General features: G+C 36.2%; 1 protein-coding gene across 1 annotated transcript; it reads left to right on the top strand.

Moving 5' to 3' along the window:
- Positions 1-264: 264 nt before the first annotated feature.
- On the top strand, positions 265-7,828 carry LOC122058947 (ubiquitin domain-containing protein 1-like). The gene is made up of 4 exons (XM_042621658.1): positions 265-751; positions 2,903-3,025; positions 7,339-7,458; positions 7,574-7,828. The coding sequence occupies exons 1-4, from the start codon at positions 715-717 to the stop codon at positions 7,636-7,638; spliced, it is 345 nt and encodes a 114-aa protein (XP_042477592.1). The 5' UTR covers positions 265-714; the 3' UTR covers positions 7,639-7,828.
- Positions 7,829-13,209: the final 5,381 nt, after the last annotated feature.

Genomic DNA, 13,209 nt, shown 5'->3' with positions numbered 1-13,209 from the left:
CAAACACTTTTTGCTCCGTTTCTGTTGTTTCTGGAAACAGAAACAGCAAAAACGCGTTCCTTGAAACATTATCAAATGGGTCCAGGCTTCCTCCCATTGAAAACACTTTCAAAAAATGCAAAAAAATATCTATTGAATCGAATCGAATCAAATCAAACCAAACCAAACCGACGGCTTGACACGTTACCCTTCCATTCCTGTCGCATTCGCATGTGGGAAAAAATGGGAAGTGTGGCGTCGTTTGCTTAATTTTATCACGAAAAAGAAGTCGGCGCCGAGTCTCACTCGTTCCAGCCATCGTTGAGATCGAGTGGAGAGTTGTCGAAGACTTGGAGACTAGAGAGAGGAGAATTAGTGGGAAGAGTTAAAAAAAAAGAAAAGAAACCAAACTCATTCACGCGAGGGCAGATTCACGAATCGACTACCACACCAGTGATTACTCTCCTCGTTTCGTACTTCCCCCGATTTTTCTTTCCTTTGATCCTTTCTCCTTCCATATTTGACCTCTCTTTTTCAATCGATCTGAACTTCTCTTAATTGCAATCTCTCCATCCACACAACTCTGCAAATTACTGTGAGTTCTCCTGCAATTTCCCACAAAATTCTGACGATTACAGCTTACTGAGCAGTGCTTCGGTTCAGTTCTATTGATGAATATTGTCTGAGTGTTCGTTTGCTTGATTCCTGTCGATCTGATTCTGCCAACACATCAAGATGGGTTGCGCTGGATCATCGCAGAAGAAAGGAGACGGTGAGTTTCTTGGTTTCGTCTCTCAGCTTTGTAGGTTTTGATGAATTTGAAATTGAAATTCGTTCGATCTTTGACTTCTTTTTTCTTCACTTACGATTGTTTTGTTGCTGAATGAATTTCTGCGGTGTATGGTTTCTTTGTACTGAGAAACAGAAAAAGCTAAAACAAGTCGAGTGCACGAGCATTCTGTGTGTTACTTAATCGCTTGATTTGGTTTGTTGTTTATTACTGATTAGGAACTTGGCTGAGTGCTTCAATTATTGTTTATTGGTTCTTGGTTTTCGTTGATAGAAGGCATCACCTGCATTGTGGATTCGTGTTTTCATTTAGGTGTTATGGAATCGTGGAATGAATCGTTTTTCCCAGACTATCTGATGACGAGGCAACTGTAAATTCACTATAACATGAAGATTTAATTCTTTAGCAGGCTCTTTTCAATTTCGTAGGTAACATGTTTTGACGGGGCTGCTGTTAGACAGCTATGAACCCAAACCCATGTGCAGTTCAGATTATTCTCGTTAGGATAATATAACGAATGGTTGGTCTTATCAGGCTGTTAACCAGGATTTTGACCTTGCCTTGTCATTTTGGCATCTGCTCACTGTGGGCAACCTTAATGGATGAGATTACTTTGTAATCAGTAAGATATGAAGTTTCTTCCATAATTGGTGTTCTTGTTAGACTGTTAATTTACTTGCAAACAGAAATATGATCTGGCATAATTTCAGTGTTCTGCAGCCAGTAATTTTCTTGTTCCGTCTGCTTGAGTTTCTGAGGTTGCCTCCATGTTCTGTTTGTGGTGGTTTTAGAGTTTTTGCTTGAGGTCCATATGGATTGTTATTTGTTTTTTCAAGCCTCAGTACCTCGTGGTTGTGCTAGAGGTGCAAGCTTGTTTGAGTCACTAGAGACTCTTAATTAGGTACAACCGTTATTTGTCCTGGTGTAGTGCTATCTTTTCTTTTTGAACACCCCAGTGTGGCCAAAAGTGAAAGCTTAACGGTAGGCACTGTTACATAAATAAGAAAACTAAGATGGAGGGAGGCTTGGTCCTTAAATAATGACTGCCTCAAAACTCCTTGTTTTGTCAACTCATCCACTAGGAATTTTGACTATTTTTGCCTCCTTGGGAGCAATGAGGTACATTTGGAGGTAGGAATCTTCCCTCTCTTAGTTTCTTATTAGATGACCAACGTCCAATTACTACAGTTTCAAAGCCAACCTGCTGCTGTAACTGAATCACCTCAACAGGCAATCTAATTAAATTTCTGCTTCAAAGAACTTTTCAAACCTTATTACACTGCTTATGACATCTGTTCCAATCATAAAACCATCCTCCACTGGACTTGAGAGTACTTGATAACCTTACTTAAAGTTCTATGTGAACTCAACAATGTGATTAAGTTTGATGAGATTCTTGGGGGAACAACTAAGGCCTAGAGATCATAGAGGGAGAAAGGCCCCCGGGGGTGCGAGGATGGTCTGCTATGTCGTATAGATCCTGCATTACCTTAAACTACCCTTTGTTTCCCTTTTTTTGGGTGGGGTGGGGGACTAGGAATCCTTAAGCATTGAAAGTTTCTTTCTAATACTTTCATTCTTCATATATGAGATGATACTAGAAATTTGTATTCAAGACTGATATCTTATGTTAGTAGTGCTTGAAAGTACTCTTCATATTGCATTACTATTATGATTTAAGTTTACAGTTGTGTTGTTCCTCTATTTATGTTGAGTCTCCTGGATGCTCAGTTCTTGAACATATTGGCATTAAGCTTTCAAAAATTAGCTCCTCCCCCACCTCCCCCCCAAAAAAAAAAAAAAAAGCCAAAAAAATGGAGGGAGAAAACAGTGCTCACCTTTCTCAAGTAATTGCTTTGTTAGTCAAATTACTCATCAGTTTATATGGTTGGACTGGATCTTTTAGACCTTGCCTCTTTTTTTCTTTTCTTTTTTTTTTTTTGGTAACAAAAATTGATTTCTGTTCTTTGATTCATTAGAACCCGTGAGTTTTAAAAAATTATATGAATGTGGTTGCTACTAGCCTACTATATTTTTAAAGCTACACATTATTAGTGACTAATATATATAGTTGATACAGTTATGTATCTGATCATTTCTTACTAGAGAAGTTGGTTGCTTTGATTCTCACAGAGAATTTCAAGAAGGTTCGCAAGCCAAAGCCTTGGAAGCATCCGCAACCAATAACCGAGACACAGCTCAGGCAGATGCGCGATGAGTTCTGGGACACCTCTCCTCACTATGGTGGCCGCAAAGGTTTTTTTTTTTTTCCCTTTTCCTGACGAGGTAGAATCAATAGCTCGTTTAATTTTCGGCATTGTTAATGCTGATTCTTTGCATACATACCTGGTCTAACATTAATTGGGAAATTGAGCAGAAGATGGTCTGTTTAACTAAAGATAACAGCTTAGCTACCACACATGTTCCACCTTAGAATGTATGGGAATACATCACCAAGTGTATAACCTGCTAAGAATGTTATTCTTTCTTTCTTGATGATGAGGCAGAGATAAATATCTAGTTTCTCTCTCTCTCTCTCTCTCTCTCTCTCTAATTTATGTTTTTAAATCCATCTATCCACCTATATTTCCTCCTTCACCCATCCCATCGAGTTTGTGTGTTTGTGGTTGGATTGAATGACTGCATAAATCAACCATCATGATGTGCTTCTTGCTTTCCTTCTCTTTGTTTACTCAGTTGCTGTGATTTGTCAAGTACATTTACTGCCTCAAGTTTGTCGCTATTTGAATGTATCATGTTTATCATGCCTCGAATCATTTTCCGGAATTTTAGGTGAATATCATTTTTTAACTTTAGCTTTTGTGGCTATGTCAGAGTAGGTTCTTTTATTAACCAATTGAAACTTTACTTAAATAGCCAGAAGAGACTGAAAGCCTTTGGCTGATATTGTGCATGTCGAGCAAACCATTTAGTGCTAACTGCTAAGGAAGTGGGTTATTGGGTTTAGTTGGTCCTACCTTTTAGTGTGACTAGTAATATCAAGTTGAAGGGAATGTCAAATTATAGGGCTCAGCTAAATTAAGAGTAGGATTCTGGTTTCTGTTTTGGTCATTATTTGATTTGTCTTGTATATGCGGTAGTGATGGTATTTAGCTTCTGGCTGAGTCATAATTTGTTTATTTATTTTTTATTATTTATTTTTTTATTTATTTTTTTATTATTATTTTTATTTAGCATTATCTTACTCTTTTTGGTTTAGTTTATTTGGCTAAGGATGTTTATCTCCCCCCCCCCTCTTTTGATAAACTAAGGATGTTGTATTGTTAGCTTTCATTTTGTTGGTTTGTTAAATCCTTGTTTGGTTAGAATTCCAAATAATGGTGGGGGCTAGTGTTGGACACAGTTTTTAGAACCAGTTGAAGATCAATCTGGAAAGGCCTGGTCAACATTCAACCAAACCAAAGAAAGAGGCTGGCTCTGTTTTTTATTTATTTATTTTTTCTTTTTGGTTCGACTGTCACTTTGGTCCAGTTTTTAGAACTTTGGTAGGGAACTTGGACATTTATATATATTGAAGAGATCATGTGACCTATTTTCAGTGGGGTATATATTCTCTGCTAATTCTTCAATGTTTTACAGAAGCTAAAGTAATATAATTAACCTCGCATCATTCTGTTAGCTAATTTCAAGTTCTTATATGTAATCTTCCAAGGATATAAATACCGATATTGGATCCTGAATTGTTCCTGGGGGATATGAATCCTGATTGGTTTGGATAAACCGGTCCACATAGATCAGCTGATCTAGTGTGTGAAACATCAATATTGCCATGGCTTGCGAATCTAGTGAACCGGTTGACGCAGATCAGCCAATCCTTTGTATCCAATCCAACTGGGATCAGCTTTTCCTGAAAATCTCCATACTTAACCAAAATTTAACCAAATTATCACTTATTCCAGGACCTCTCAATGGCTAGCAGAAATTTGTTCAAGACCATCTCTAGCCACATGTAGCCCTGCTCTTTTATTTTTTGGTGCCTCAAAAGAAACCTCTTCAAAACCCAAATCTCCACCTTACAGATCCTAGGTACTTTCTGGTTTATTGACCTGTAGATAGTTTTACCTTAAGCCAACCAACTACAACTCAGACTTCACCTTCTTCATGTCCCTTCATGTTTTCCTTTCAACCCTAAACTCAGTGCTTATTAAAATCCTCACTTTCTTTGCTTCCTTCCATTTGTATTGCAGACCATCTTCTAATAATTCCATCCCCTTTTTGGCAGAATCACCCATTCAAAATTTCCTTGTTTATTCCTATCTAAAAGAAGAGGACCTAGGAGGTCCTATTGGTGCAGGATTTCTTAGGAAAAGGTTGATGAGAGATTTTAACAAATGGGTGATCAGTTGTTGATAGCTGGTCAAATATTGCAGAAAAAGGAGCATAAGTGTGTGAATTTTAGTAGAATTAGGGCTTGGTGTTTGAGGAATGTTTATGTTTGTAGGAAGCATTTGGTATCCAAATTAAGATGAAACAAGGGTTTTCAAAGATCAATTAACATGGTTTTATAAATGTATTTAGAAGGTGAAATTCTCGGGGTAACGCTACGTAGTTCTCGCCCCCCCGGGACCTCGCACATGCAGGAGCCTCGTGCATCGGGCACGCCTTCAGAAGGTGAAATAATGGTTTGAGATGGGATCTGTCAAAAGGATAAACATTGATATTTTTGTTGCGATGGTAATGTGACTATGAAATTCTTTCATAGGTGATCGCTAGTCAATCAATTTGGGATAGCCAGATCCTTGTCAACTGCATTGTGGTGATGTTGATTGCTTCTCTAAGTTTATTTATGTTGCATTGAATGGTGGTTCCTTGTTGTCTGGTTTAATAGTTCTGTATTTCATATAAAAGACCAAAAAAATATTATGAAGATACTTATATCTCTTTAGTTGAGGGCTGAATAAGTGATCTCAACAGGAATGATCCTTCCAACTAGGCTTTTAAAGCCTAAAAGCATGTGGAAATTTTATTTTCCCCTATTGCAAATTGGATTGTCCTAAGATATGAAGGCTAATAGTCTTGTTTAAAATCTTTAGGCTCCGTTTGGTTGCAAGGGGAATCGAAGGGAAGAGAAGTGAAAATTTTCAAGCCTAATAAAGAAATTGTTGTAATCACTACCCCACATGGTTATATTAACTACTTAATTTTCTTACCATATAATGATACTTTAGATGTAATATTTATTTTACTTTTCAAATCAAAGAGATTTAGATGCAAAGTAAAGTGAAATTTAATAACCAAATATGGATGACTGGAGCTACTAATACGTTAGATGTAATATTTATTTTGCTTTTTGAATCAAATGATTTAGATGCAAAGTAAAGTGAAATTTAATAACCAAATATGGATGACTTGGAGCTAGTGACATAACCATGTGGGGTAATGATTACAAAAATTTCCTTTTTAGGTTTGAAAATTTTCACTTCCCTTCCCTTGAAACCAAACAAAGCCTTAGGTGGACAAAGTTTTCTTTTCATATTGAAAACAGTGCTTTTTGATTTTTTTTTTGGGCATCTGAATTTCAAGTGACTGATATGTAAAGATGAAAACAGTGCTGTTTGATTCCTTTATTTTGCATCTGAATTTCAAGTGACTGACATGTAAAGAAGAATTGTTTATGAAAATAAACATTCATGTGTCACATCTCCATTTGAAATGTAATTGTGAACATTGGGGGTGATTGTTGTTGAGTGAGGGTTTTTACTGGAAGTGAGCACCTTGTGGTAGTGTTGCCTGTCTTTTGACATGTGCTGGTAATTCATGGTGTTAGTTGCAATCCTCTTTTTTTTGTAGATGCAACATACCGTTGATCATGTCATGATGATCATTCGGTCCTTTTAAACTTGAGGGTATTAACTTCAAATTGAGAGGAATAGATTGCATGATGGGACAAAGGTAGGTCCTAGGAAATTAAATCAGCACTAAAGATACTTAAGGGATCTTAAATTTTAACTTTATATTCTCCAATCTTAGAATGCATTTTGATGGAGTTTTGGACTCGTCTTACATGCATTGTATTTCAGATTGAAAGTATGCTTCGGGATTGGCCGATACTGACTTGACTGCACAGAATTGAGGAACCGTTTTATTTTGCATGGAACTATTGTTGCCTCAAAAGATATAGTTAATGATTAATTGGTTCCTGCACTTTTGTTATTAGACTTCATTAACCATGCAAGCAGATGAATATATTTATTTTTTCTTTTGAATTTCTAGTACAATTGTACCTCCACTAACCAATGTGTGACACGTGCACTATATATTCTGTCATATTCTAGCTTTTATTTATTTTTTGAGAAAGGATGGGAAAAGGAAAAGATTCATTTGTTGTGATCTTTCTATTTCTTGTTACTCTATTAGCTTTTGTTGTGTTTGGGGGTGTGAATTAAAGAGGTTCAGTAGTAGTTGTTTCTCATTCTGTCCAAAAATAACTTATCTTGAACTTGTTAGGGGTTGCGGACAGGCCTTTGAGCATTTTTAGTTTTTCTCTTTTTTAATTGAAACAATAAAGAAATGAAAAAGTGAAGTTAAAACCTTTGCATTATTGCCAGAAATCTGGGATGCACTTCGGGCCGCGGCTGAGGCTGATATAGGTCTTGCACAAGCAATTGTGGACAGTGCAGGTATCATCGTTGCAAGTGCTGACTTGACAACCTGCTATGATGAGAGAGGTATCCCACCTTCTCTTTTGTAATCCTTTGGTTTCAGTAGTTTCTTTGTATGCCGTCCAATTCTTTTGTAACTTCTTTCCTTGATTAATTTTCTCTTACAAAACTGTTTTTGCAGGTGCAAAGTATGAACTGCCCAAATATGTTTTGAGCGAGCCAACCAATTTAGTTCAAGACAGTTAACAACAGAAGTAGACCTTGCTTAATTGAAATTGAATGTAAATAATGTAAATTTCTCTCTCATTCTCTTTTCATATGTTTACTGGATTGGGTTTGGTTTCTGCTTGATACAATTCTTTTGGATTGAACTTCCCAAAGCTTATGCGGGAAATTGATGAAATTTAACTCAAAACAAGAAAACATACTATCTGTAGTCCCTCTCTTATTCATGGTAAACGTGAAGAATGGCCCTTAAGTTGACAACCTAAAAGGCATGGGGCTAGTCCTGTGCACCACTAGTTCTTAACTCGGAGGTGTTCCTACATCCAACGTTATTAAAGAGGCTGGTTCTCTGGTGACAGGTCTGGTGAGTCTTCTACACTGTTGTTTTTATTATTTGGTTTGTTTGGTATTGTTGTTGTTGTCGGAATGTGTATCACGCAGGTGTTCCGAAATGTTCCCGAGAGGCTACAGAACAAGGTCTTTGTCTTCTCTATCGATTGTACTTGTATTGGCATGTTTTTTAACGACGAGTATCCAGGCCTTTGAACTTACTAGTCCTACAGATCTATACTGACCTCACAATCGTATGAACCAGGTCATAGGGAGATTGAATTAGAATCATTTAACTTTCATAAAAAACAGTAAAGAGCACTAAACGACCCATGTGAGTGGCCTCAAAACCATACGCTTCTTGAGACGAAGGTCTCTTGCCAATGGTTACCCCCTTAGGTTTCATGCACCCCTCCATAGTTCTGAAAATTTTAGTATTTTGTTTTGCCACTTGGTTAACTCTTGTTTTGGCAGATCTGGACCTGGCTATGTCGCAAAACCAGCTGGTCATCTGAATAAGTTTTCCAGATAAGCCTGCCAAAAATTCCTTTCCTATGGAAAAGAAAAATGAAGTTTCTCCAGTTAGGCATTAAACCAATTATTTTCTACTAAATGGCGTACCACGATAGTATGGTAATATAACGTTGTTACAAATATCATATTAGGTTGAATATGTGTCCGAACTTTGACATAGGACCACTGACCAGTCACTATTTTTTAGGATATCCAACAATTGAAATAGCAAGAGAACGTTATTCGTTTGTGTGGTCACTGTATCAATATATAGACCAATGGCCTAATTTCATTGCAAGGGTCGATTGGGATAGTGTAGTCTTTTCATGCCTACTTGTGTTTAGGCGTAGAGACATGTGAACGAGTAGAGTTTTTCTTTTATTCTCTTGAAATTATCAGGTCACCCTCACGTGTGGTAGCAATGGGTAACTCTTTAGATGGATGAGCCCATCTAGAATTACTTTTGCCATATCAACACATGAGCAAAAAAGTAGGAGTGTTTTATAGGATACATCTACATTTCGCAAATGCATAGGGCTTCTTATTTATAGGGTGTTGCATTGTTCTTTAGTTCTTAACAAAAAAAAAAAAGGAAAAAACACATTGAAGAGGTCAAGCTATGTGGGTTGGCACCAAGTTGCACGGAAACAAAGAAGACTTGAGTGTCTCTAGGTATGCATGCAAGGTTTAAAAAACCGAAATCAGGATACGGATCAGTCAAGAGCAAAATTAGTTTGGTTCGGTGAAGAATCAGCCCATATATGCCTTAATCTTAGTTTTTGAAAGGGGATTGGTTGAGTTGTATCAGTCTATGCTGATTTCAATCCGGATCTGCTGATACAACAGATTCAATTCCGATTCTTTAATCCTTGCTTGCATGCGATAGCTTGTCTCATGTATGTGCTGTGCTGTGCTGTGCAGTGCAATGCAATGTATCCCTTGGAATGTTCTGAAATTGACAATCGAGTCTTGCCTTGATGGTGCATATCAAATTGGAGCCATTGGGCTTGTGGTTAGATTATTTTACTATTAGATAGACAATCTCCTCACATATGATTAAGGAATAATTTAGATGCCACTATATTTAGTGAAATATAATATTTTATTATTTGTGAATAAGTCCTTGTTTGAAGTAAGGACTAGACACATTTTAGAAACAATTTCAATTTGAAATGAGTAGAGGAAGTGTTTAAAATAATGAAAGATGACATTTTTGTATTCATTTTCATTTGATGTCATTTTTATCTTTGTCCAGGAGTGCATGTTACACTAATGTTCCCCATATCTACTTTCTCCCCAAAACAAGGATTAAAGATGTTCTTTCACATGAGAGGAGAGAGAGAGAGAGACATGGGAATGTTGACTACCATGATCTCGGACAAAGTTTTTCTCATATTATTAAAACTTTAAAGGAGAAAAGAAGCCTAAAAAACAATATGGTCCCAACGTTCACACATAGAAATGGGTGAAGTGATTACCCCGCCTCTTGTAAGAGATGGAAATCTAATCTTTGTTAATATTTTCATGTATTTCCATGCTTTGGTATTGATATAAGGCGTAGGAACCCTCTCCCAATTTTAATCTAAGTTTGAACCACTTTCTTGACTTGTTCTGAGGGATGGGATGATAGTTAATTTACAGCCCCATCCAAAAGTCAGATACTGACACTATGCATGTGCTTTGATCAGCATAAGAAGCAGGATGTCATCATATAAGCCATAAAAGGTAGCACCATAGCTTAGGCCTCTTACCTCTACACCCTAAGACCATATTCCAAGGCCATATCTGCAAGTATATCTATGAAGCTTTGTTACAGAAAAGGAAAAAGTATATATAAGAAGCTTCTCTTATTTTCATAATTATTAGAATTTTTTTTTTTCAAACTATTGAATCATTTCGTGTGGATTTCAAGAAAGAGAAGAGATGATGGTGGATCGCCTTCTAGTTGAGTTCTAGATAATATAAAATTGTAGATAAGAGTCATAGAGAGAGGTCTTGAGAATTTGAATAAGAGAAAGAGATGAAAAAGTGTGACTAATTTCCACGTGATCACACCGCCACCACTGCTACTTTTCGAACGATGCTCCATGCCTCACCCCCAAAGTTCCCAGTCCCCAGTCCCCATCCAGAGTTCTAAATTAAATAATGGTCAAAGTGAGAGAGAACCAGGAATCTTTTTAAGTTAACCTTGAGATAGTACACGCTTATCATTAGACAATTAAAGATTTACGAATTCCAAGCACAAGTGTGATTAGTTTTTTGTTCTCCTAGTTATAGAAAGTGAGCAGCAATCTCTCTCTCTCTCTCTCCCTCGAATTAACAACCCAAATATAAAAGTGACTTGAAAAAAAAAAAAAGAATGAAAATTGTGCAAATAAAATACTGAGATTTACGTAGTTGATCCAAGATAGACTACATCCAAGATTGAGCGTTAACTAAAGCTTTTACTATTTCAATGAAAAATTTACAAAACTCTCACAATAGAGATGGTAGTGCACATCTGATAGCCTAGAACACCTTGAGGCATGTGCCTGGGTGCTCCAGACCATCGAATGTGCATTGCCACCTTGTTGCACAATAGAGGTGCCGGATCCCACAACACACCTCTTTATGAGATAACCATCTATATAGTTATGTATAATGTCTCATGCATTACATGAAGAAACATAACTTTTAGAAAATATAAAATTACCATTAGTAAACCCAAAAAAATTTCAGGTAGGGACTTTGCCCTTACACCCCTGTCGTTATTTAAAAAAAAATCACCAGTACTTCCTAGACTGAATTGCGATCAAGTTTAATCAACAACATTATAAATATATGACAAGTTCTCTAACTAAGAGTGTGGCCTCTGCACCAACCTGAGGATTAATAGGAACACAAGTAGAAACATCAACATGGTGAACATTTTTGCCTTTCATGAGGATGAAAAGGTTATTTCAAACCCTCTTAGTATCTAGACGCAGCCCCCACTCTCCCAGACTTTAATATAGGTAAAAGTTGCAACCTTGAAAGATTTATTAATTCTCTTTCTCTCTCATTTTATAACCAAAAAATATTATATAGGAGTGGGGATTCACCACTGATATAGGTAGGTGCAGCCTTGAAAGATTTATTAACTCTCTCTCATATTATAAACAAAAATATTATATAGGAGTGGGGATTCACCACTGATATGGGTAGGAGGTGTGCAGTTTTGAAAGATTTATTGATAAATTATTATTTTTTATTTTCTTGTTGAAATTCATTGTGTTCATCCAACCATGAGTTACTCTTCAATCCAATTTAATTTTAGTTGTAGCGTTTTATAGAATATAATAAACATTAAAGAATGAAGGAGGATGGACTATAAGGTTAACTTATATCACCAAGTTTGACAATGTGAACAATCTAATTGGTTTACTATTGATCCGATGATCAAAATGAATAAATATTGTTGCCTTTAGAATGTTTCCATGTTATCTTTGATATAAACTATTTTGTTAAGAGTTTGAATATGTTTGTAATTGAGAGACAATTCAGGGAAGTGGTAGGTAGCCTATAAAAACATTGTCATTTCTTCTTTAAAATAAAGGAAGAAAAAAAATTTGGGATAGAAATAGTTGAAACGTAAAACACTTTATATCTTGGAGAAAGTTTTCACAAACTTATGGAGGACAGTGCATCCATTATCCTAGGGTTCATAAATCCCTATAAGGGATTTAGTATATTCCCAAAATACCGTCTTGGTACTCACATGTGCATCTCAAGCTCCACAGTGAACGGGAATCTTTGGGCACATAAAAATTTGATTCTTATATCTTTGTCAAAAGGTGGTTTCTTTTCTCAAAACCCTTAGCTTAAAATTTAATATTTGTGAAATTGTAAAAATATGGGAGCAAGGTGATACATACCAGGAGTAACTGAGAAGAGAAAAAATAGGGAAAGACAGATATAATAGAGGAAGAGAGGAAATAAGGGTAGAAAAAGACGAAATAAAATAAGGAAATTAATAGGTTAATTAGATGGGAGCCAGACCACTTTTCTCATAAGAGAAAAAGATGGGGATTTTCATCCATAATTATCTTTCTATCATTGGCGTAATAAATAGTTTTACAACCAATTATAATTTTCTCTACTCGCGTACAATGCTAAGTCAAATACCTACAAGATAACTATTCTACCCGAACAATTCCCTACCATACCTTTTCAAGGAAAACCACGTATATGGGTACATAAAACACAAGGGCTCGACACTACCTCACTTGGGGAGTAGAGCTTCACACCCTCCAAAAATTACCATGTGCTAATTTAGGGCAGGGTATTTTTTGTGTAAAGGATAACCAAGATCATCTACTCATATATTAAGTTTGAGCCCAATTTGACTTTTCCAAGTGACAGAACAATTTATTGAAAAAATCATGGATTACCACAAAGCCTGCATATGCACAAATCCAACGCTTGGTTTAAGTTCATATCAATTCTGGTCCCATCCAGAACGACCTGTGTTTATTGGGATTGAACGGTTTTACCCTTTTTCTTTTTCTGATGACAGAAGAAAATCCATTAAGCAAATAAATTTAAGGTTACATCATTTTCTGAGGATAGGTTAGATCTACTATCCAAATTATCTATATTAGTGTTACTAGCTATATCAATCATCAAAATATAGTAATTCAAAAAGGAAAGATTGGATATCTTCCTAACTTGCATTATGGATCATTTATTGTAGAAAATAATCTAAAATATCATTTAAGCTCCGATAATTTT

The sequence above is a fragment of the Macadamia integrifolia genome, chromosome 13 (assembly GCF_013358625.1).
Source record: "Macadamia integrifolia cultivar HAES 741 chromosome 13, SCU_Mint_v3, whole genome shotgun sequence".
Classification (NCBI taxonomy): domain Eukaryota; kingdom Viridiplantae; phylum Streptophyta; class Magnoliopsida; order Proteales; family Proteaceae; genus Macadamia; species Macadamia integrifolia.
The sequence above is the reverse complement of the archived record's forward strand: the minus strand, read 5'-3'. Positions and strand labels throughout refer to the sequence as shown.